Source organism: Scyliorhinus torazame, chromosome 1, assembly GCF_047496885.1.
Source record: "Scyliorhinus torazame isolate Kashiwa2021f chromosome 1, sScyTor2.1, whole genome shotgun sequence".
Lineage (NCBI taxonomy): Eukaryota > Metazoa > Chordata > Chondrichthyes > Carcharhiniformes > Scyliorhinidae > Scyliorhinus > Scyliorhinus torazame.
The window spans coordinates 235,444,978-235,469,464 of NC_092707.1; the positions used below are offsets into that span (position 1 = coordinate 235,444,978).

Sequence of the window (24,487 nt, forward strand, 5' to 3'; positions counted from 1 at the left end):
GCAATGATCTTTACGTCCTCACTGTCAACAGGGGTGGTACCAGGGGATTGGAGAGTGGCGAATGTCGTGCCCCTGTTCAAAAAAGGAACTAGGGATAACCCTGGGAATTACAGGCCAGTTAGTCTTACTTCGGTGGTAGTAATGGAAAGGGTACTGAAGGATAGGATTTCTGAGCATCTGGAAAGACACTGCTTGATTAGGGATAGTCAGCACGGATTTGTGAGGGGTAGGTCTTGCCTTACAAATCTTATTGAATTCTTTGAGGAGGTGACCAAGCATGTGGATGAAGGTAAAGCAGTGGATGTAGTGTACATGGATTTTAGTAAGGCATTTGATAAAGTTCCCCATGGTAGGCTTCTGCACAAAGTAAGGAGGCATGGGATAGTGGGAAATTTGGCCAGTTGGATAACGAACTGGCTGACCGATAGAAGTCAGAGAGTGGTGGTGGATGGCAAATATTCAGCCTGGATCCCAGTTACCAGTGGTGTACCGCAGGGATCAGTTCTGGGTCCTCTGCTGTTTGTGATTTTCATTAATGACTTGGATGAGGGAGTTGAAGGGTGGGTCAGTAAATTTGCAGACGATACGAAGATTGGTGGAGTTATGGATAGTAAGGAGGGCTGTTGTCGGCTGCAAAGAGACATAGATAGGATGCAGAGCTGGGCTGAGAAGTGGCAGATGGAGTTTAACCCTGAAAAGTGTGAGGTTGTCCATTTTGGAAGGACAAATATGAATGCGGAATACAGGGTTAACGGTAGAGTTCTTGGCATTGTGGAGGAGCAGAGAGACCTTGGGGTCTATGTTCATACATCTTTGAAAGTTGCCACTCAAGTGGATAGAGCTGTGAAGAAGGCCTATGGTGTGCTCGCGTTCATTAACAGAGGGATTGAATTTAAGAGCCGTGAGGTGATGATGCAGCTGTACAAAACTTTGGTAAGGCCACATTTGGAGTACTGTGTACAGTTCTGGTCACCTCATTTTAGGAAGGATGTGGAAGCTCTGGAAAAGGTGCAAAGAAGATTTACCAGGATGTTGCCTGGAATGGAGAGTAGGTCTTACGAGGAAAGGTTGAGGGTGCTAGGCCTTTTCTCATTAGAGCGGAGAAGGATGAGGGGCGACTTGATAGAGGTTTATAAGATGATCAGGGGAATAGATAGAGTAGACAGTCAGAGACTTTTTCCCCAGGTGGAACACACAATTACAAGGGGACATAAATTTAAGGTGAAAGGTGGAAGATATAGGAGGGATATCAGAGGTAGGTTCTTTACCCAGAGAGTAGTGGGGGCATGGAATGCACTGCCTGTGGAAGTAGTTGAGTAGGAAACATTAGTGACCTTCAAGCAGCTGTTGGATAGGTACATGGATTACGGGAAAATGATATAGTGTAGATTTATTTGTTCTTAAGGGCAGCACGGTAGCATTGTGGATAGCACAATTGCTTCACAGATCCATGGTCCCAGGTTCGATTTCGGCTTGGGTCATTGTCTGTGCGGAGTCTGCACGTCCTCCCTGTGTCTGCGTGGGTTTCCTCCGGGTGCTCCGGTTTCCTCCCACAGTCCAAAGATGTGCGGGTTAGGTGAATTGGCCAATGATAAATTGCCCTTAATGTCCAAATTGCCCTTGGTGTTGGGTGGAGGTGTTGAGTTTGGGTAGGGTGCTCTTTCCAAGAGCTGGTGCAGACTCAGGGGGCCGAATGGCCTCCTTCTGCACTGTAGATTCAATGATAATCTATGATTAATCTAGGACAAAGGTTCGGCACAACATCGTGGGCCGAAGGGCCTGTTCTGTGCTGTATTTTCTATGTTCTATGAGTCTGAAGGGGTGCAACAGGGCCAAATCCGTTCTATGAAGCAAGCATTACTCTGTGCCATACTGATTTTAAGATGGATTGATAGTTGTATGCTACTTTTCTTATTGTTTATTGGGGAATTGGGTAGTAGTGTTTAAGGGGTTATTGTAAGCTATTATTTTTGGTTGTGAAGTTAAAGAGGTTAATACTGTATTCATAATAAAGCTTTGTTTTAAAAATACCAACTCCATATTTCTTCCTGGAAATCATTCCTGGAACAAATAATTCTTTCTGCACAGTCTTACAAAATAAACTAAAACATTGGGGTTTGGGTCCATTACGCTAAGCACTGTTAGGGTCTGGTCAGGGAATGTAATACTTCCCTTCATAGAATCATAAAGTCTACTGTTGGGATTCTCTGGCAGCGGAGGTGGCTCGCCATTGTCCCCTGGTGGGATCTTCCAGTCCCGCCAATCTCTATGATGTTTTGTGTGGCTCACCGTTCCCACCTCCAGGGAACCCGCTGCAGGGGATTGCCTTCGGTGGGACTAGAAGACCAGTCGGCAAGAAGGGCCGTAGAATCCTGCCCTAAGTGTGGAGAGGGAAACCATTTGGCCTATTCTGCCTTACCAGCTCTTTGTAAAAGCTTTCCAATGATTGCTTTTTGCCCATAGTCTTGTGACTTTTCCCCCATTCAATTACGTAAACAATTCCCTTTTGAAAATTACTCTTGAATCTATATGCACAATCCATTTTGACAGTGCATTCACATATATATCACTGTCTGAAAAACCATCTTATCTTCGGCCTTTTAGCCAACTACCTTAAATCACGGGCTGGAATCTCCGCCGTGCCACATTCATGCCGCCAGCGGGATGCTCCGTTGCACCCCACGCCGTCGGGAACCCCCGGGCTGCCGGAAAAATGGAGCATACCACCGGCGGAGAATCCAGCTCCATGTTCCTCTGGTTACAAACCCTTTTATTGCCAGTGGGAGCAGTTGTGACCAATTTAATTGGTCTAGTTTCAGCATTTCTTTATCGGTAGAATTTCCTCGGTGGTTATAGTTAGAGTGCTGATTTTTGATCGTTCATACGCTATTACTAAATTCCTGTCCCATCAGTTGAGCAGTGACTATGTGGCTGAATGAATTCACTCCATTGTTGTTTCTGAATTAGATTGGCTGGCTTACTAGACTGTATTCCTTTCACCAATCTTCAGGTTATTGCTTTGCTTCACAAATTTGATCTAATCCCTTTGCACCACTGTTTCACAATAGCTGTTCAGCCATGTTATTGATATCAGAAGCCTTGGGAACTCTCACAAGATTTAAGGAGCATTTAGATGAGCACTTGAAATGTCATATCATCCAAGGCTACGGACCAAGTGCTGGAAAATGGGATTAGAATAGATAGGCCGGCAGAGCCACAATGGACCGAAGGGCCTCTTTCTGGGCTGTAAAACTCAATGACATTGAACAGACACCTTTTCCTACTTCTGCTAGAAATCCAGCATCAACTCCTTCTATTTTGGACAAGACAGATTCTCCAGAATTGATTCTTTCACCAAACTCAGAACAGTTTATGGATGTTCAAGATATTCTTTCCACTTGTCTATTCTTCCTCAATTATCTGATCATTTTGGTATTTTGGTGATGTGCATGACAGGATGAAGCACAAAAGCATTATGGGAGCTCAGGCATGGTCACAGACCTGGGTCTGGATTTTCATGTGTGCTTGGAAAAAGCTGGTTCCGCCTTCCAAAATGCTCCGGTGTCTTCCCACAAATCCCGAAGATGTGCTATTAGGTAATTTGGACATTCTGAATTCTCCCTCTGTGTACCCGAACAAGCACCACAATGTGGCGACTAGGGGCTTTTCACAGTAACATCACTGCAGTGTTAATGTAAGCCTACTTGTGACAATAAAGATTATTAATATTATTATTATTAATGCTGTTGCAATTAGCCTTCCCCCAGTCTAACACCTTCACCTGAGGACCACTCTTGTCCCTCTCCATAAGCAGCTTAAAACTTACAGAATTATGAACACTGTTCCCGAACTCTTCCCATACTAAAACTTTGATCACCTGGCCGGGCTCATTCCCCAGCACCAGGTCTAATATGGCCCCTTCCCGAGTTGGGTTATTTACATATTGTTTCAAGAAACCCTCCTGGACGCTCCCTACAAATTCTGCACCATCCATGCCTCCAGCAGTAAGTGTGTCCCGGTCAAAATAGGGAAAGTTAAAATCATCCACCACAACAACCTTATTGTTTATGCATTTTTCCAAGATCTCACTGCATATCTGCTCCTCTATCTCTCGCTGGCTGTTGGGAGGACTGTAGTAAACCCCAACATTGTGACAGCATCCTTCCTATTCCTGAGCTCTACCCATATTGCCCCGCTGCCTGAACCCTCCATGGTGTCCTCCCTCAGCTGTGATAGTCTCCTTAATCAATAATACAAGTCCTCCACACCTTTTGCATCCCCCTCGCTGCCAGCAACCCCCTCATAAAACAAACATCATCCCGATTTGGTGCATACATTTGCCAACACCACCGGCATCCCTTCCAATATCACACTCGCAACCACATATCTCCCTCCCAGTTCCCTCACCTCCATCGTGCTCACAAATCCAATTTTCTTGATCATGAAAATTGCCACTCCCTTCGATTTCGAATCAAACCCCGAGTGAAAATCCTGCCCGACCCACCCCTTCCTTAACCTAACCTGGCCCTTCACATGGAGGTGTGTCCCCTGCAGAAAGACCACCTCCGCTTTCAAGCTCCTTAGGTGCGCAAACACCTGCAATCTTTTAACCGGTCCATTAAGTCCCCGGACGTTCCACATTACCAACTTTACCAGAGGCTTACGCCTCCATTCCACTCTGCCATCCATCATCTTCCCCACTTAACTCCAGCCCCTTTAAATCCACCCTGTACCTAGCCCATCCCAGGTGGCCCCCTTCTTTGTCCCTGACCATGTCATCTCTCACCCCCTGCCTCGCCGCGTCAACCTTTCACCCCTATCACCCCTTACAATCCCAACAGTAAACAGCAAACCCAAAAAAGAAACATCTCCAAAACGGAGGGGGTGAAAATTCCCCGATCCCTTCCCCCACTTCAAACGTATTCCCAACCATTCCAATGTGCCAGCACCCCGGTTTCCAAGCATTGTCCACTCAGTTCTCCCCCAGTTTATGCTCCTTGATGAAGTCCTCGGCTGCTTCTGGGGTCTCGATGTAATATTCCCGGCCTTCAAATGTCATCCATAATTTCGCCGGGTGGAGCACCCCAAACCTGATCCGCCGCTGGTACAGCACTGCCTTGGCCTTGTTGTACCCTGCCTGCCTTTTCACCAACTCGACCCCAATGTCCTGATATATCTGGATCTTGTTCACCTCCCATTCGATGGTGCGCTTCTGCCAGGCCTAACGCAAGATCTTCTCTTTCTCCACAAATTTGTGGAATCTCACTATCACCGCCAGCGGCAGCTCCCCAGCTCTAGGCTTCTGCCTCAGGGACCTGTGCGTTCAATCCACATCAGGGGCCTTACCTAGTACCCCTTCCGCCACCAGCCCCACCAGTATTTTCAAGATGTACCTCGTGGCCCTCATACCTTCCACTCTTTCAGGCAGACCCACCATTCGCAGGTTCTGCCTTCTCGAGGTATTCTCCTGCTCCTCCACATTTTCCCTCAACGTTTTACAAAGTTCTCCTAGGAGCCCCACCTCAGCCTCCAGAGCCACCACACGATCGTTGTGGTCCGAGATCACTCCTTCGATCTCTCGAATCTGCAACGCCTGCACCTCCAAGCACTTCTCCACCCATTCCAACAAACTCTTCAGGGCTGCCACAGCTCCTTTGGTAACCCTCGAGCGATCCTCCCGCATTTCCTTCCTCTGCTGGTAGAATTCCTCCTTAATAAAAGCCATCAACAACCCCATCTGGGGCTTCCCACCCTGCACCAGCCCTTCCCCCTCCGCCATCCTTCCACAGGTTGCTGCCCCACAGGTTTCCTCCAACTCTTTGACCGGATCTCTCACCGACATTGTCAGGTTTGATATCCAGCGAACATGTCACTCCTGGGGGAAACTGCTCCACCGACCTTCAACTACACCTTTTCGTTGAAATTCCACCCAATATCGGGTAAAAAGAGCTCTTTCCTGTGCCTTCAAGCAGGAGCTGCCCTGTGTGCGACCACTCACACCATGGCCGCCACTGGAAGTCCAATACTGGAATTTTCAGTGTGCAATGGCTGAATGTGATCAACAACCAACTTCCTTATCCTCACACACTAGAATCTGCTTGGTGGAAATTTGTTCCATTGAAATTAGTACAATGTTCTTGGATACATATTTTGCAAATCACAGGAGATTTACAAGCACATCTTCGAAATTACGGCTGACTCATCTATTTGATAAAAAAACATGAAAATAAAAAATAGATGTTTTCCCATATTGGCATTGTTATGTGACCCTCATGATGTAACCTTCCTGTTCCCTAACTACATACATATGACCAAGGAGCAGATAATGGAGTCACAGAGTCATAGAATATAGGTGTAGGCCGTTCAAACCATTGAGCTTGCTCTGTCGTTTAATAAAGTCGTTGTGGCGAATGTGATATAAAGTAGTTAGTTCAAATATTAGTTCCAGTAATGTAGATGTGGGCCAGTCTAATAGTGGTGAGTTCACAGAGGACAAAGGACAAAAGAATTCAGAAAGCCTGGCAAGGAAGATGGGGAAAAGGATGCTGGGTAACAAGAGGCCCAGGGTTAAGGAATGCAAAGTGAGCCAATCAGGATGTATGTTCAGGTCAAGAGGGGTATAGGATGACCTATGGGAATCGTGTATGTGAAACTTGATACCATTTGAATGTATTTGCAGAGATCTCTTTGTCTCCGACCTCATTCATTTTTGAGGGGTCCAGGAGACAGCTTCTGTGTTCTGAGTCTCTGTGAAGTGAGTCTGACTTGCAAGTTGGTTAGAAATAAATAATACTATACCTACAAAATCTATCACGAGTTTTATTGAGACCAGACTAATGGGTAAAGAATTTAATATTGACATTTGGTGCCGAAACCCCGGATTTCTCCAGACGGTCACCGGCCAGCTGCAAAATCAGAACTAGACTGATGTTGGACAAGGAAAGTGGAAACGGGCCCATAATGTGTGTAGCTGGAAAATGACCACACATTGAGTTTACCCTCCTCTCATGGTCTGATTGGTCTTGTCACTCGCGGTTGGTATGGAAAGATCGTCTCAACGAAATCAAGGGTCAGTCTGGGGATTAGAAAATTAAACTGATGGGGTATCATAATATTGATTGTCCAGTTTTGGGTTAGTTTTGGAATTGATGGGACATCGGATGATGGTTCAATTCCATGTGTGTGTTTTTTGGGATTGATGGGACATCGGATGATGGTTTAATTCCATGTGTGTGTGTTTTTGATGAACTGATGGGTCAGCAGAAGGATGGTTCAGTTCCACGAGTGCTTTTGATGAACTGATGGGACATCGGACGGATGGTTCAGTTCCACGAGAATGTTTTTAAAACTATAGTTGATTTAGCTAAAATTGTATCCTTGGACTGCAGTGGCGAGAAACGCAGTCTTGACGACTAGTTAGAGATTATGGGGAATTGCTTGGATAAATTTCAAAACAAACTGGATGCTGCATGTTAGTTAAAGCAGAAGTCTCGCAAAGGGTTAACAGCAGCCAAAGTTAAAGACTACAGACAATGCTTCTCACACGGGCCTTGAGATAACAGCAGCAGCCTGTGGTGCAATCGGCTACCTTTCTTTTGAGTCAGTGAAACTCCAGCAAAGTTACGTTTTGAATTAATTAAAGGAAACCAGTGGGTGTCTCCACCTCTTTGATAAAAGTTAATTATTTTAGCAAGCAATTGATTGAAATTGCCAGAATCTTAAGTTTGAATTACTTGAAATAATGTTTATTTCATTTTATTTGTGAATTAATAGAAACTTAAAGAAACTCACTGACACCATTTTTAAAAGTGTAAATCTGGAGATGACAGTTGACTTTGCTCCGGTATAAATCACCGCAGCTAACTGCTCCCTCATTGATAGCAGCCAACATTTTTGTGAATGTAAGAAAAACTTGTTAAAAGAAAAATTGTTAAGATAAAGAATTAATTAAGTTGTAAAAGTTTGTGTTAAGCAAATCTTAAATTCAGTTCTGAGTCGAGATCAGAACTAAGCTTGCAGGTTGCAGTAATTCAATTTGAATTTTCAAACATTTTAAGTTTTAAAAGAGAACTGTTAAAAACCTTTTTAATTAACTTTGCCAAGTAGCAAAAAAATTGCCATTGGTTATAAATAGGCAAATAAATAAATAAATAAAGGGCCAAAGTCTGAAAGCAAAATAATTTATTGGATTATGGAGACAATATTGTCAAGAGGAGAGGGATAAGATTATGTTATCAAGTTGGCAAGAAAATGCCCTTAAAATGGGGATTCCAATTAGTGAAGGGGGGAACCAGAAAACTCTGGAGATCTTGAAAAAGGAGTGTGCATTCAAAAAACGCGCAAGTAAAGAGAGGGTAGACTTGAGTTTTAAAAATGGGCTACGTAGTTCAATGGCTGACCTTGCATTGACAGACGCAGATGATGACCTAGAGAATTGGACTATGTCGGGTAGAGTCCCAACTGCACCAGTAGCATTGTCTGCACTAATTCCAGAACCACCAGGGTATCATAATTTATATCCAGTCACTGCTCCCCAGATTCAAAGCATGCCAGCCTCTCCAGCCCCTTTGGTTAATAGCTTGGGCCCTATTTCAGCACCTTCACCATCTGTTAGAGAAGGGGAGCTCTGTTCCACAAGCCCAGTTAGCTCCAGGACCCGATCTCAGACAATGAGAGAGGGGCCTGATCCCATCCAGGAACAATTACGCATAGCACCTAGATCCCTTAAGACCGATATGGTAGGACAAAAAAGTATCAGAACAAAGAAAGAGGACGGGAATGTTTCTGAGGAGCCGGAGCACCCCCTAGTGGAAGGGAAGGACGTCGAAGGCTTTGAAGAGCCAGAGGAATCCGCTAAAGCGCCCCCTAGTGAGACTCTGAGACAGTTGCCGATTAGGAAAATACCCAACCCTGGTGCTGCAACAGCAGCAGCCCAGCCCACGATTGACGTTTATTTCCCATGGAGACCCAGTGAGATGATGGCTATTCTGGCTGCAATCCCAGACAGGAAGAAATCTCCTGCTGCTTTCGTGGACTATCTGAGAACTACCACCTCAGTTTATCAAGCTGATTCAAGGGACCTCTGGGCTCTAGTCCAGCAGCTTTTAACCCCAGCAGAGCACCGCAGTTACCTCAACCACTTGAATTATGCTAGCCACGCCACACTTCAGCAAGCCCATGCCTTGGATGATGATAGATGGACACAAATCCTGAATGCGTTGAATGCCACATTTCAAAAGCCCATAACCATCTCTGCTATCTTAGACCTCAAACCTAAAAACACTGAAGAGCCAGAGGAATTTCTGGAACGTTTTAATGAAATCTACTGTGGGCAGTAAGGCGACTTGCTGTACCAAAATGGTCAGAATTCCCATCAATATTGTGCTATGTTAATGCATTGCTTACCACCTTCCGTGGCTACTGCCGTGAAATGTAATAACATGAATTGGACAGAGAACGACCCTTCCCAGATGGCCCAGGCAGTCAGATTTTAGTGGAAGGAGGGTGTAGACCAGGAAGGAGGCTCAGTTACAAAGATTAAGACTGAGTGTGTAATGAAAAAGGATGATCTGAGATCCCAACCAGCGGCAGATATAGAGGGAACAATACATGTTTTAATTGCGGCCGTGCAGATCACTGGCATCAGGAATGCCCCTTTAAAAGACGGGCAGCAGAAGGAGACAACCTGATCCAAAGGAGGGGCTACCCACCAAGGGGAGGACAGACAAGGTACACCGACTTCTCCCAGGCAAACCCTTTCCCAACACAGGATTGACTAGCTAATTTAGTCATAAGGTCTCTCCAATCGGAAAGAGAACCTATTATTTCTCTGCAGATAGGAGATCAACGCTGCCCAATTGTAATCGACACTGGAGCAGCCATGTCTTCGGTGCAATCAGAACTTCGACTACCACTATCCAACCACACCAGCATTTACATAGAACATAGAACGATACAGTGCAGTACAGGCCCTTCGGCCCACGATGTTGCACCGACATGGGAAGTCAAAAAACAAAAGCCATCTAACCTACACTATGCCATTATCATCCATATGCTTATCCAATAAACTTTTAAATGCCCTCAATGTTGGCGAGTTCACTACTCTTGCAGGTAGGGCATTCCACAGCCTCACCAATCTTTGCGTAAAGAACCTACCTCTGACCTCTGTCCTATATCTATTACCCCTCAGTTTAAGGCTATGTCCCCTCGTGCTAGCCATTTCCATCCGCGGGAGAAGGCTCTCACTGTCCACCCTATCTAACCCTCTGATCATTTTGTATGCCTCTATTAAGTCTCCTCTTAACCTTCTTCTCTCTAACAAAAACAACCTCAAGTCCATCAGCCTTTCCTCATAAGATTTCCCCTCCATACCAGGCAACATCCTGGTAAATCTCCTCTGCACCCGTTCCAAAGCTTCCATATCCTTCCTATAATGAGGTGACCAGAACTGCACGCAATACTCCAAATGCAGCCGTACCAGAGTTTTGTACAGCTGCAACATGACCTCATGACTCCGGAACTCAATCCCTCTACCAATAAAGGCCAACACACCATAGGCCTTCTTCACAACCCTATCAACCTGGGTGGCAACTTTCAGGGATCTATGTACATGGACACCGAGATCCCTCTGCTCATCCACACTTCCAAGAATTTTACCATTAGCCAAATATTCCGCATTCCTGTTATTCCTTCCAAAGTGAATCACCTCGTACTTCTCTACATTAAACTCCATTTGCCACCTCTCAGTCCAGCTCTGCAGCTTATCTAAGTCCCTCTGTAACCTGCAACATCCTTCCGCACTGTCGACAACACCACCGACTTTAGTGTCGTCTGCAAATTTACTCACCCACCCTTCTGCGCCTTCCTCTAGGTCATTTATAATAATGACAAACAGCAACGGCCCCAGAACAGATCCTTGTGGTACGCCACTTGTAACTGAACTCCATTCTGAACATTTCCCATCAACCACCACCCTCTGTCTTCTTTCAGCTAGCCAATTTCTGATCCACATCTCAAAATCACCCACAATCCCCAACCTCCGTATTTTATGCAATAGCCTACCGTGGGGAACCTTATCAAACGCTTTACTGAAATCCATATACACCACAGCAACTGCTCTACCCTCGTCTACCTGTTCAGTCACCTTCTCAAAGAACTCGATAAGGTTTGTGAGGCATGACCTACCCTTCACAAAGCCATGCTGACTATCCCTAATCATATTATTCCTATCTAGATGATTATAAATCATGTCTCTTATAATCCCCTCCAAGACTTTACCCACAACAGCCGTGAGGCTCACCGGTCTATAGTTGCTGGGGTTGTCTCTACTCCCCTTCTTGAACAAAGGGACCACATTTGCTATCCTCCAGTCCTCTGGCACTATTCCTGTAGCCAATGATGACATAAAAATCAAAGCCAAAGGCTCAGCAATCTCTTCCCTGGCCTCCCAGAGAATCCTAGGATAAATCCCATCAGGCCCCGGGGACTTATCTATTTTCAGCCTGTCCAGAATTGCCAACACCTCTTCCCTACGTACCTCAATGCCATCTATTCTAATAGCCTGGGTCTCAGCATTCTCCTCCACAACATTCTCTTTTTCCTGAGTGAATACTGACGAAAAATATTAATTTAGTATCTCGCCTATCTCTTCAGACTCCACACACAACTTCCCATCCCTGTCCTTGACTGGCCCTACTCTTACCCTAGTCATTCTTTTATTCCTGACATACCTATAGAAAGCTTTTGGGTTTTCCTTGATCCTACCTGCCAAATACTTCTCATGTCCCCTCCTTGCTCGTCTTAGCTCTCTCTTTAGCTCCTTCCTCGCTACCTTGTAACTATCAAGCGCCCCAACTGAAACTTCACACCTCATCTTCACATAGGCCTCCTTCTTCCTCTTAACAAGAGATTCCACTTCTTTGGTAAACCACGGTTCCCTCGCTCGACGCCTTCCTCCCTGCCTGACCGGTACGTACTTATCAAGAACACGCAGTAGCTGTTCCTTGAACAAGCTCCACATATCCAGTGTGCCCAACACTTGCAGCCTACTTCTCCAACCTACCCCTCCCAAGTCATGTCTAATGGCATCATAATTGCCCTTCCCCCAGCTATAACTCTTGCCCTGGGGGGTATACTTATCCCTTTCCATCACTAACGTAAATATCACCGAATTGTGGTCACTGTCCCCAAAGTGCTCACCTACCTCCAAATCTAACACCTGGCCTGGTTCATTACCCAAAACCAAGTCCAATGTGGCCTCGCCTCTTGTTGGCCTGTCAGCATAAGACCATAAGACCATAAGACATAGGAGTGGAAGTAAGGCCATTCGGCCCATCGAGTCCACTCCACCATTCAATCATGGCTGATTTCAACTCCATTTACCCGCTCTCTCTCCATAGCCCTTAATTCCTCGAGAAATCAACATATTGTGTCAGGAAACCCTCCTGCACACATTGTACAAAAAACGACCCATCTAATGTACTCGAACTATATCTTTTCCAGTCAATATTTGGAAAGTTAAAGTCTCCCATAATAACTACCCTGTTACTTTCGCTCTTATCCAGAATCATCTTCGCCACCCTTTCCTCTACATCCCTAGAACTATTAGGAGGCCTATCGAAAACTCTCAACCGGGTGACCTCTCCTTTCCTGTTTCTAACCTCAGCCCATACTACCTCGGAAGAAGAGTCCCCATCTAGCATCCTCTCCGCCACCGTAATATTGTTCTTGACTAGCAGCGCCACACCTCCCCCTCTTTTGCCTCCTTCTCTGAGCTTACTAAAACACCTAAACCCCGGAACCTGCAACAACCATTCCTGTCCCTGCTCTATCCATGTCTCCGAAATGGCCACAACATCGAAGTCCCAGGTACCAACCCATGCTGCCAGTTCCCCTACCTTATTTCGTATACTCCTGGCATTGAAGTAGACACACTTCAAACCACCTACCTGAACACTGGCCCCCTCCTGCGAAGTCAAATCTGTGCTCCTCACCTCTATACTCTCAATCTCCCGTACCCTAAAACTACAATCCAGGTTCCCATGCCCCTGCTGCATTAGTTTAAACCCCCCCAAAGAGCACTAACAAATCTCCCCCCCAGGATATTTGTGCCCCTCAGGTTCAGATGTAGACCATCCTGTCTGTAGAGGTCCCACCTTCCCCAGAAAGAGCCCCAGTTATCCAGAAATCTGAATCCCTCCCGCCTGCACCATCCCTGTAGCCACGTGTTTAATTGCTCTCTCTCCCTATTCCTCATCTCATTATCACCTGGCACGGGCAACAACCCAGAGATAACAACTCTGTTTGTTCTCGTTCTGAGCTTCCATCCTAGTTCCCTGAAAGCCTGCCTGACATCCGTGTCCCCTTTCCTACCTATGTCATTAGTGCCAATGTGGACCACGACTTGGGGCTGCTCCCCCTCCCCCTTAAGGACCCGGAAAACACGATCCGAGACATCACGCACCCTTGCACCTGGGAGGCAACATACCAAACGTGAGTCTCTCTCGCTCCCACAAAATCTCCTATCTGTGCCCCTGACTATCGAGTCCCCAATTACTAATGCTCTGCTCCTCTCCCCCCTTCCCTTCTGAGCAACAGGGACAGACTCCGTGCCAGAGGCCCGTACCCTATGGTCGTCCCCCCCACAAGTATCCAAAGCGGTATACTTGTTACTCAGGGGAACGACCGCAGGGGATCCCTGCACTGACTGCTTCTTCCCAGTCCCTCTTACAGTTACCCATCTATCTCCAATCTTTGGTGTAACTAATTCCCTGAAGCTGCTATCTATGACCCCCTCTGCCTCCCGAATGATCCGAAGTTCATCCAACTCCAGCTCCAGTTCCCTAACTCGGTCTTGGAGGAGCTGGAGATGGCTGCACTTCCTGCAGGTAACATCAGCAGGGACACTAACGGCATCCCTCACCTCAAACATCCTGCAGGAGGAACAATGCACTCCCTTCCCTGCTATCCCTCTAACTTCCAACCAAGTCCTGGTTACTCAATAAATAAAATAAAAAAATAATAATATAATATGGCACTTACCTCACACCAATGGGTCTTATTAAGTTAGAGGAGGAGGGCGGGTGGGAGACACTACACGTGTAGTGTCTCGGGTTTCCTCTCCACCAGAATTTATTGGTTGGGGGGCGGGCGGGGGGAACCTTCCCAGAAGTCCGCGGGGCGAACTTCCGGTTCCCGCCTAATATCAAAAAAAAAAATAAAATAAAACAGAAAAGAAGAACAGAATCGGGACCAGGTAAGTGTTTTTAAAGCAAAAACTTACCTCCCGACAGGCCCCTGCACTCCGCTCCTGCCAAACGTCTGAGGATTGCTCCTGCAAGGCAAGTGTTTTTAAAGCAAAAACTTACCTCCCGACAGGCCCCTGCACTCTGCTCCCGCCGAAATTCTGAGGACTGCTCCTGCAAGGCAAGTGTTTTTAAAGCAAAAACTTACCTCCCGACAGGGTCGGGATTCCAAGGACAGGTGTGTGAGTATCCTATTTCTGAACGTGTGACAGTCACTTATGAGAATAAGACTTCAGATCATCAGTTTGTGGTGACTACTGGATTGGACTGTAACTTGTTGGCCCGAGATTTACTGTGTACCTTCCAGCTACAGCTAGAGTGCGGAGACGAAGGGGTAACGGTACAATCATGGAGGATGAGGCAACTGTGCTATATTTCTATCACTCCCCAGTGGTGGACGTTAGACATTGAATGTTCACTGCACCACGTTACCCTGGCCTATGACAGAACAGGGAGTTGGAGGGCAAATACCGGCCGTTAACTGGGACTGAATGGCCAGTCAAGATTACAGCCACAGTCACGGGAAAAGAAGGTACAGCCGATTTTGTTACAATACCACCACATTTATGGCCATAGTCAGCTTCTGTGGGCCCTCATATTACACGTCAGGTCCACGACCAGTACCATGCCAAGGATCTGGGGCATATGGTAAGGAGGGCAGTGGATCATTCAGATCCAACAGAGTACGCACTTCAAGTCACGCCAGACGGCACTTCCATAAAATATTTTGAGGTTCCTGAAACGATTAACACTCGACTTCAGCCAACCCACAGCTCTGGAAGAATAGGGGATTCCTTATCTCGGCCGGCACGGAAATATCCCACCGGGGTTTAATTAATGACCTACTGCAGGCCCTCCTTATGCCATCGCAGATTTCCGTCATTAAATGCGCTGCCCACACAAACAGTAAGACCCCAGTTGACGTTGGTAATGAACGAGCAGATTGTGCAGCGCGGACAGCCGCGCAAATTCAGCAAGAGATGGTGCCTAAAATGTTAAGTCAGACTAAACGATCTACTATAAATAGGTCTGCTTCTGACAAGCCAATGCCAACCACCTAAGAAGTCATAAGGTTACAGGAGGATGCTCCTGAGAGTGATAAACAAATGTGGAAGCGGTTAGGTTGTACATATGATTCTGTTTCCTCTTTATGGACCACGCCTGCACATCAGACTTGTATGTCTGAGGTACTGGCTTTATGAGTCATCGAATGTGTACACTTTGCAACTCATTGTGGGGCTCGGGGGACTAGTGATTTGTTGCTGGACACTTGGTGGCACCCTAAAATGCAGGGGCTGGCCCAGAGTATCAGTAATCGGCGTTTGATTTGTCAGCAATATAACACTGGCAAAGGTATCCCTTGTGATATGAGGCAAACCCCGTTTCCCAGTAGTCCAAATGGATTACATTGAGTTGGAAAGGTGTCAATGTTGTCAATGTTATAAATATGTTTTGGTTATTGTGGATGTGTTCAGCAGATAGGTTGAGGCATATCCGACTACCGATAATAAAGCTGCCGCTGTGGTTAAAGTTCTGATACGGGAAATCATTCCCCGATACGGCATACCAGCTCAGTTGAGTTCTGATAACGGGACTCATTTTCTTGGACAGATTAACCTGCCTCCCTTCCCCAGTGCTGTTTTACAGGTGTGGAGCATGATGGGGTGGCTACCCTGTGTAATCTTCGGCCTCGCCTCGCTTGGAGTGACATCGGCGGCGGAAATGGAAAAGGGAAATATCATCTACATCTGTAACGCCAACCAAACTACACGGACATTTCACTTATGCCGAGGTGATGTTCTTCGCTGCCCCCATATAAGAGGACAGGGTATCGACTCAGATCACAGATCACAGAATTTACAGTGTAGAAGGAGGCCATTCAGCCCATCGAGTCTGCACCGGCTCTTGGAAAGAACACCCTACCCAAGGTCCGCACCTCCAGCTTATCCCCATAACCCAGTAAGCACATCCAACACTTAAAGGCAATTTTGGGCACTGAGGGCAATTTCAGCATGGCCAATCCACCTAACCTGCACATCTTTAGACTGTGGGAGGAAACCGGAGCACCCGGAGGAAACCCACGCACACACGGGGAGAACGTGCAGACTCCGCACAGACAGTGATCCAAGCTGGAATCGAACCTGGGACCCTGGAGCTGTGAAGCAATTGTGCTATCCACAATGCTACCGTGCTGCCCAAACTCGTGGAAGGTCATCAGATTAACGGACAATGCAGTCCCGGCGATGGGAAGGGAACATTGCATGGACATTGCCTTGTTTTTGGAGTGTATGTAAATTTGATTTTGGATGTGTTCAGATTGGTGCCACAAAGGTAAAGTCAGACCGTGCGCAGAGGGTAGGAAGAGGTTGTGAGAGAGAGAGGGGGACTAAAAAGAGGACGGAGCGTGTGAGAAGGGGAGTACAACTAGAACATAGGTTATCAGTCGATATACTTAATTCATTTAGGACCCAGAATGAGGGAAACCTGGGTAGTATGAATCTCTTCTACCAGATCTACCACCGCTTGTATGGCCAGGGACGGGTTGTCTGCTACCCGAACCCCGCATCGGTGTCTAGGTTATTTTCTGTTTCACCGCTTTGGGGCACTCCCCAAACGGTGGTTCATTGTCAGCGTTCCGAGCCACCGCCCGAGCAAGTCACTCTTCCTTACGATCCGGGTTCAGCACCACCGGCTATTTGCCTTCCCGTTCCTCGGGATAATTCCCACTCACAGTATGATAGGCTACAACGGTGGGGGGCGTACATACCTACCCACTTCACTCCCAATAGAGACTCCCGGTCGTACGTGAATTGTTTCAGCAGTGACGGGTACGGCTGTTTGCGGGTCGAGGTGGAAATGAATATAACATGTCTGTTCCCCACCTGTACGGACAGGAGGTGTCATATCACTCAGGCATCCGCCACTCCGTTTGTTATAGCACCACCTGCGTTCCATTGAACACCGGCCTCCAGCTCCTTTGTGGCTGGGCGAATGTCTCTCATATCACTGTTGGGACTAGGGCTTTCCGCATTGCTGGGAGGCACGGATGGGCGTTCCAAAGCTGGATAAACTGGGCTACTGGGGGATCCCTACGCAACCGATATATACTGATTGTGATGCTAGCCTGTACACGGAGCAAGGATACTACTTTTATTTAATGGCACAGCGACCAACGTTTTGTCACCCCCATTTCCCCGCCAAATTGCTATCGGGCCGCTAGTCCCTACCACAGTCCCCTGCCCCTCGGCGTGGATGCTGCATAATCAGTTAGCACGCCGGGCAGTCTCAGCCGAATTCTGCGAGAACTGGAAAAAAACCTTAGGTTCTCGCACCCTTACCGGGGCCACTCAGCCGGATGGGGAATTCTGAGCGTCTTGACACTGGGAGGTGGGGGGGGGGGGTTCCTTGGCGGTCAGTGATAGGAATTAGTTTATTTGTGTCCTTACCACCCTGGGAAACAAAACCTTGGGAGCCCTCGGGGCAATAACCAATTAATTCTCTCAGCTGCGGTTGTTTGCAATGCAGAACCAGTATGCTCTTGACTATCTTCTGGCCCATGAGGGTGGGGTATGTGCCATAGTGCAGGGAAAGTGTATCATGGGAGTTCAAGACCTAACCGCTAACATCACTAAATTTATGGATCACATATGGGATCACCTGGACGGTGTGCAGGACCCTGGCTCTTGGGGTAACTGGGGAATCGGGGGGTTGGAAGGACTGATTGATAAATATGGCCATGTATTTAGCTGTGGCACTCGGCTGCATCTTTGTGGGCCTGGCCATCCTTAAATGCGTGATGGGTAAAATGCAGGGTGCACTGGAACAGATAGACGCCCCTAGAATCTTGGCTGTTAGGATGATGGGGGTGCTGCAACAGGAATTGTAAATGCAACGACGAATCTTCTTAGATGAGGGGCCATAGCTACGGGTTGGACAGATAGGTTATCATGAAATGATAAAAGGAGGGAATGACGAATGTGATATAAAGTAGTTAGTTCAAATATTACTTACAGTAATGTAGATGTGGGCCAGTCTAATAGTGGTGAGTTCACAGAGGTCAAAGGACAAAGGAATTCAGAATTCAGAAAGCCTGGCAAGGAAGATGGGGAAAAGGATGCTGGGTAACAAGAGGCCCAGGGTTAAGGAATGCAAAGTGAGCCAATCAGGATGTATGGCCAGGTCAGGAGGGGTATAGGATGACCTATGGGAATCGTGTATGTGAAACTTGATACCATTTGAATGTATTTGCAGAGATCTCTTTGTCTCCGACCTCATTCATTTTCGAGGGGTCCAGGAGACAGCTTCTGTGTTCCGAGTCTCTGTGAAGCGAGTCAGACTTGCAAGTTGGTTAGAAATAAATAATACTATACCTACAAAATCCATCTTGAGTTTTATTGAGGCCAGACTGATGGGTAAAGAATTCAATATTGACAGTTGCTGATCTAATAGTAACCTCAAATCTACATCCAGCCTAACCCCAATAACCTATTACCCCCTTGCTCACCAAGGATCTATCTAGTTCAGTCTTGAAAATTTTCAAAGACTTTGCTTCCACCACCTTTTCAGGAAGAGAGTCCAAAGATTCTGAGAAAAAGTATTTCTCCTCATCTCTTTTTAAATGGGGAACCCTTTATTTTTAAAAGGTGGCCCCTAGTTCTAGATTCTCCAACAAGAGGAAACATCTTCTCTACATCCTCCCTTCCAAGATCCCTCAGGAGTTTATGGCGAGATTCCCCGCGAACCGGCGGGACGGGCCACTCCGGGGCCGAGGAGTGGCGTGAACCACTCCGACGTCAGGCCGCCCCGAAGGTGCGGAATTCTCCGCACCTTCAGGGGCTAGGCCGGCGGCGGAGTGTTTGGCACCGCGTCAGCCGGTGCGGAAGTGCTCGGTGCCACGCCAACCGGTGCTGACCGGCGCACCGCGATTCCCACCCCTGCCAAAACCCCGCACCCGGACAATTCGGCAGCCGACGGGGCCGGGATTCACGTCGCCCCCCCCCCCCCCCCCCCCCCCCCCCGCCGTTTCTCCAACCCGGCAGGGGGTCGGAGAATCCTGCCCTATATGTTTCAATCAAGTCACCTCTTACTCTTCTAAATTCCCATGTTCACAAGCCAAGCCTGTCTAATCCTTCCTAACAAGACAATCTGCCCATTCCAGGTGTTAGTCTGGTAAACCTTCCCTGAATTGTTTCCAATGTATTTACATCTTTCCTGATATAAAGCGACCAATACTGTGTACAATACTCCAAGTGTGGTCTCACTAGTGCTCTGCATAACCTTCTGACTTTTATATTCAATTCCCCTCACAATAAATGATAACATTTATTTAGCTTTTCTAATTACTTGCTGTACCTGCATACTTGCCTTTTGTGATTCATGCAATAGAATACCCAGATACCTCTGCATCTCAGGGCTCTGCACTCTCTGACCATTTAGATAATATGCTTCTTTTTTATTCTTCCTGCCAAAATGGACAATTTCACATTTTCCCACATTATGCTCCATTTGCCAGATCTTTGCCCACTCACATAACGTATCTATATCTTTTATAGTCTCCTTATGTCCCCTTCACAACTTACTTTCCGCTTCACATTTATTAAGGCATATATAATTTTAACAATTTTCAAGAGGAAAAAAAACAACAGAACAAATAACACCCACCCAACCAACAACCAAACCCAGCCAACATGGCTGGCATAGACAGTTCCCCAGTCCCCCTTTCCCACTAACTGTTTCCCACTTCAACCAGAAGTGGGAAGAAGATTCTTCCCTCTTTCCTTTTACCCCCTCCCCCCATTAGCCAAAAGGCCAAGAAGCGTTAAGATACATACAAAGTTTACAGATTATTATTTGTATATTGAATTGGTTTTTTTGTTTTCTGCTCAATAACTTGCTTTGACATAGAATTTTGTTCTCTCAACGTAATTTTGCCTTTGCTTCTGTTGACGTATCATCGCCTGGGCACAAACAATCTTCTAGTGCTTTGCCCAAGAGGTAATCTTTTTACATGTCAACCTAAACATTATGAGGAATAATCATTTGTCCAGATCAGGGTCAGGAGTAGCCAGCTTTGCTGGTTCCATCTCCCACTCTCTAGGACATCAAAACGAATTGAGGCATCCTGAGATCAACTCAATCAAGGCGAACAAGGCAAACAAGAGGTCTAAACCTGAATATACCTGGTTGCACATTGACAAGTGCATTACCAGTAATTGTGGCAGGGTAGCACAGTGGTTAGCACTGTTGCTGCACAGCACCAGAGTCCCAGTTTTCGATTCCCAGCTTGGGAACTTCACAGTAACTTTGTTGCAGTGTTAATGTAAGCCTACTTGCGACAATAAAGATTACTATTATTATAATTCCTCGCTTTGCAGAATGTTAGGTTGGTAGTTACCAATCAATTGGAACCCGCTACTGCAGGTATCAATAGCTAAAACTATGCGTGATCCAGATTGAATGATCAGACTATTTTGTGGTGGAAAAAAATATATAACTACATTAATGTTGATAATAGTCTGGACTCTGCAACAGGACCGGGGACGACTTAAACATGTTTCACAAAAGAATAAATACATCTTAAGCAGAACGGTCATATCAAAATAAAAAATTACCATGAATGTAATAAAAGCAAATTACTGAGGATGCTAGAATCTGAAACAACATCAGAAAATACTGGACAATCTCAGCAGGTCTGACAGAATCTGTTGATGTGGACCTGCTGAGACTGTCCAGTATTTCCTGATTTTGTTCTGAACTGCGAAGTTCCAAATTGTAAATCACGTTGAAACGTATGTTTATTTACTGTGTTGAAAAGTTACCTGGATACTTTGGAGTCCTCCAAAGGCTGTAAACAGCAACAAAAACCCGAAGCTGACAATTAAAACATTCTTTGTGGTCTTTTCAATTTTTATCATTGTGGTGATTAAAATCACTCAGTAAACTGAGGATTTCACTGAAAAAACAAACGAACGACTTATAAGCACCAAGAGTGGCGGGAGGTTGCCTTTCGAGTTCTCTTTACCCTGGACCCAGCCTGATTTTATGCTTTTTGTCAGTTAGCTGAGCGAAGTTCACGGGCGGGTTCGCTGTCACTGACACTGGCAACGCCTCGCTCTTCAGTGGGGAGGCGCTCGAGCCGGCAGTTAGCCGGGGCTTGTTTGAAATTAGAGCAGCCCCATGGATAGGACTGTCCCCACCTGGGGGAGAGGAAGGCTGGGGTTTGGGTGGGGGGAGGTTGGGTGTAGGTGGTGGGAGAGGGAGATTATGGTGTGGGTGGGGGGAGAGGGAGATTGGGGTGAGATGGGGAGAGATTGGGGTGTGGGTGGGAGGAGGTGTGGGTGGGGGAGACTGGGGTGTGGGTGGGGGAGACTGGGGTGTGGGTGTGGGGTGATTGGGGTGTGGGTGGGGGAGACTGGGATGTGGGTGGGGAAGATTATGGTGTGGGAGATTGGGGTGTGGGTGGGGGGAGATTGGAGTGTGAGTGGGGGAAGATTGAGGTGAGGGAGAGGGAGATTGGGGCGTGGGTGGGGGAGATTGGGGTGTGGGTGGGGGGGAGATTGGGGTTTGGGTGGGGGGGAGGTTGGGGTTTGGGTGGGGGAGATTGGGATGTGGGTGGGGGAGATTAGGGTGTGGGTGGGGGAGACTGGGGTGTGGGTGGGGGAGACTGGGGTGTGGGTGGGGGGTGATTGGGGTGTGGGTGGGGAGACTGGGGTGTGGGTGGGGAGATTATGGTGTGGGAGATTGGGGTGTGGGTGCGGGGAGATTGGAGTGTGAGTGGGGGAAGATTGAGGTGAGGGAGAGGGAGATTGGGGCGTGGGTGGGGGGTGATTGGGGTGTGGGTGGGGGGAGATTTGGGTGTGGGTGGGGAGAAGGAGATTGGGGTGTGGGTGGGGGAGATTTGGGTGTGGGTGGGGGAGAGTGAGATTGGGGTGTGAATGGGGGAAGAGGGAGATTGGGGCGTGGGTAAGGGGAGATTAGGGTGTGAGTGAGGGGGTGGGGCAGATTGGGGTGTGGGTGAGGGGACTTTGGGTGTAGGTGAAGGGAGAGGGAGATTGGGGTATTGGTGGGGGAAGAGGGAGATTGGTGGGTGGGAGGGGTGAGAGGGAAATTGGGGAGAGAGAGTGGGGAGGTGGTGGGGAGGAGTTTGAGGTGGGGTGGGAGAGGGAGATTGGTGGGGGTGGAGCGAGAGGAAGATTAGTGGTGGGAGTAAGATTGGGGAATGGGAAGGAGATTTGAGGGGATGGAGATGGGGTGCAGTGAGAGGGTGATTGGGGAATGGGAGTGAGAAGGTGATTGGTGGGGGAGGTGAAGGGAGATTGGTAGGAGAGTGAGAGGGATTAGGGAGATGCGGGGATGAGGATTGAGGGAATGTTGGGTGGGGCAGATTAGATGAATGTGGGGATGGGGTTGAGGAGAGGGGGTTAAGGAGATGATGGGAAGGGTGAAGGGAATGAGCAGGGTGGAGTTGGTGGATGAGGGGATTCTGGGGAGCAGAATTGGCAGAGCTGAAAGAAGGGCTAAGGGGGGTATTGGGGATAAGAAGGAGTTTTGGGGGATGAGGGAAGGGGTGATGAGGGGATGGGGATTGTGGGAGGGTGAGGCCATTGGGCGAGGCAGAATGGGGTGTGAGGGGAAAAGATGGGGTGTTGAGGGGATGAGGAGAAGGGTGGATTGCGTTGATGAGGGGAGGAGGATGTGGTAGGGACTGGGGAATAGGGGAGGGATGTTTGGGAGATGGGGGAGGGTCACTTTGCAGTGATGAGTAATTGGTGAAGAAAAGGATGGGAATGATGAGGGTGATGGATGGGAAGGGAGTGGGGATGGGTGATGCGGGGAGCGGGATTGGGTGGGATGAAGATAAGGCAATGAGGAGAGGGGCTGAGGGTGAGGAGAGGGGAGCTGAGGGGAGGGAATTGGGTATGAGAGGTGGGGGTAATGGGTAAGAGGATTATGGAGGATATGGGGAGGGGTGATTGAGGGATGAGGAGAGGGGCACTTTGCAATGATGAGTAATTGGGGAAGAGAGGGATGGGAATGATGAGGGTGATGTGAAGGAAGTTGGGATGGGTGATGTGGGAAGGGGGGGTTTGGGTGGGATGAAGATAAGGCAATGTGGAGAGAGGGGCTGGGGGTGAGGAGAGCGGAGATGAGGGGAGGGAATCGGGGATGAGAAGAGGGGGTAATGGGGAAGAGGATTATGGAGGATGAGGGGAGGGGAGATTGGGTCTGATGAGGGAAGGGTAATGCAATGAGGGAGGGATGAGGGAATGACAGGTGGGATCAGGGGAAATAGGAGAAGGGAGATTGGGAATGAAGGGAATGAGGGGAGGGAGGGATGACTGGAGAAATGAGGGGGTGAGGAAAGGGGATGGATGGATGAGGGGATGGGTGGGTAAATGGAGCGATAATGGGATTGGAGATTGAGAGGGATGAGGGGAGCGGCAGATTTGGGTGGTCAGGAGCGATTGGGGATGGGGGTGATTAGGGGAGAGGGTTCTGGCATATGATGGGAAGAGATGAAAGGAGATTGGGAGGACAAAGAGAGGAGGATTGGCATGGAAAAAGGGAAGGGGCTGAGGAGTGGAAGGATTGGAGGTGAGGAGAGGGGGAATGTGGGGATGGGATTGGGGGAATGAGATGAAGAGTGCATGATGGGATAGGGGAGGGGAATGAGGAAAAATTAGCAGGTATTTTTGTTTTTGTTTTTAAATTTAGAGCACCCAATTCTTTGTTTTCAATTAAGGGGCAATTTAGCTTGGCCAATCCACCTATCCTGCACATCTTTTGGTTGTGGAAGTGAAACCCACGCAGACACAGGTAGAACGTGCAAAGGTCACATGGACATTGACCCAAGGCCGGGATTCAAACCTGGGTCCTTAACGCTTGTGGGTGGGGCAGATTAGATGAATGTGGGGATGGGGTTGAGGAGAGGGATTTAAGGAGATGATGGGAAGGATGAAGGGAATGAGCAGGGTGGAGTTGGTGGATGAGGGGATTTTGGGGAGCAGAATTGGCAGAGTTGGCTGCAGTTCTGGCCACTCTGTCACGTGCCGCCCTGAGAATTATCAGGTTGAGTGAGGGGAATTGGAGATGAGCAATTGTGGTGGTGTTGACTGGGTGATGAGAGAGGGGGGATTGGGGGTGCGGGAAAGGGCACTTGGGTGAGGACATTGTGGGGATTAGAG

General features: G+C 47.7%; 1 protein-coding gene across 1 annotated transcript in view; it reads right to left on the bottom strand.

The window, feature by feature from the left end:
* LOC140419584 (protein unc-93 homolog A-like) overlaps window positions 1-21,327 on the bottom strand; it is a 177,959-nt gene extending 156,632 nt beyond the window's left edge. The window contains exon 1 of the mRNA XM_072503511.1: window positions 21,122-21,327. Coding sequence (XP_072359612.1) covers window positions 21,122-21,217 — 96 coding nt within the window. The 5' untranslated portion in view covers window positions 21,218-21,327. The remainder of the gene's footprint in view (window positions 1-21,121) is intronic.
* Between the last annotated feature and the right edge of the window lie 3,160 nt (window positions 21,328-24,487).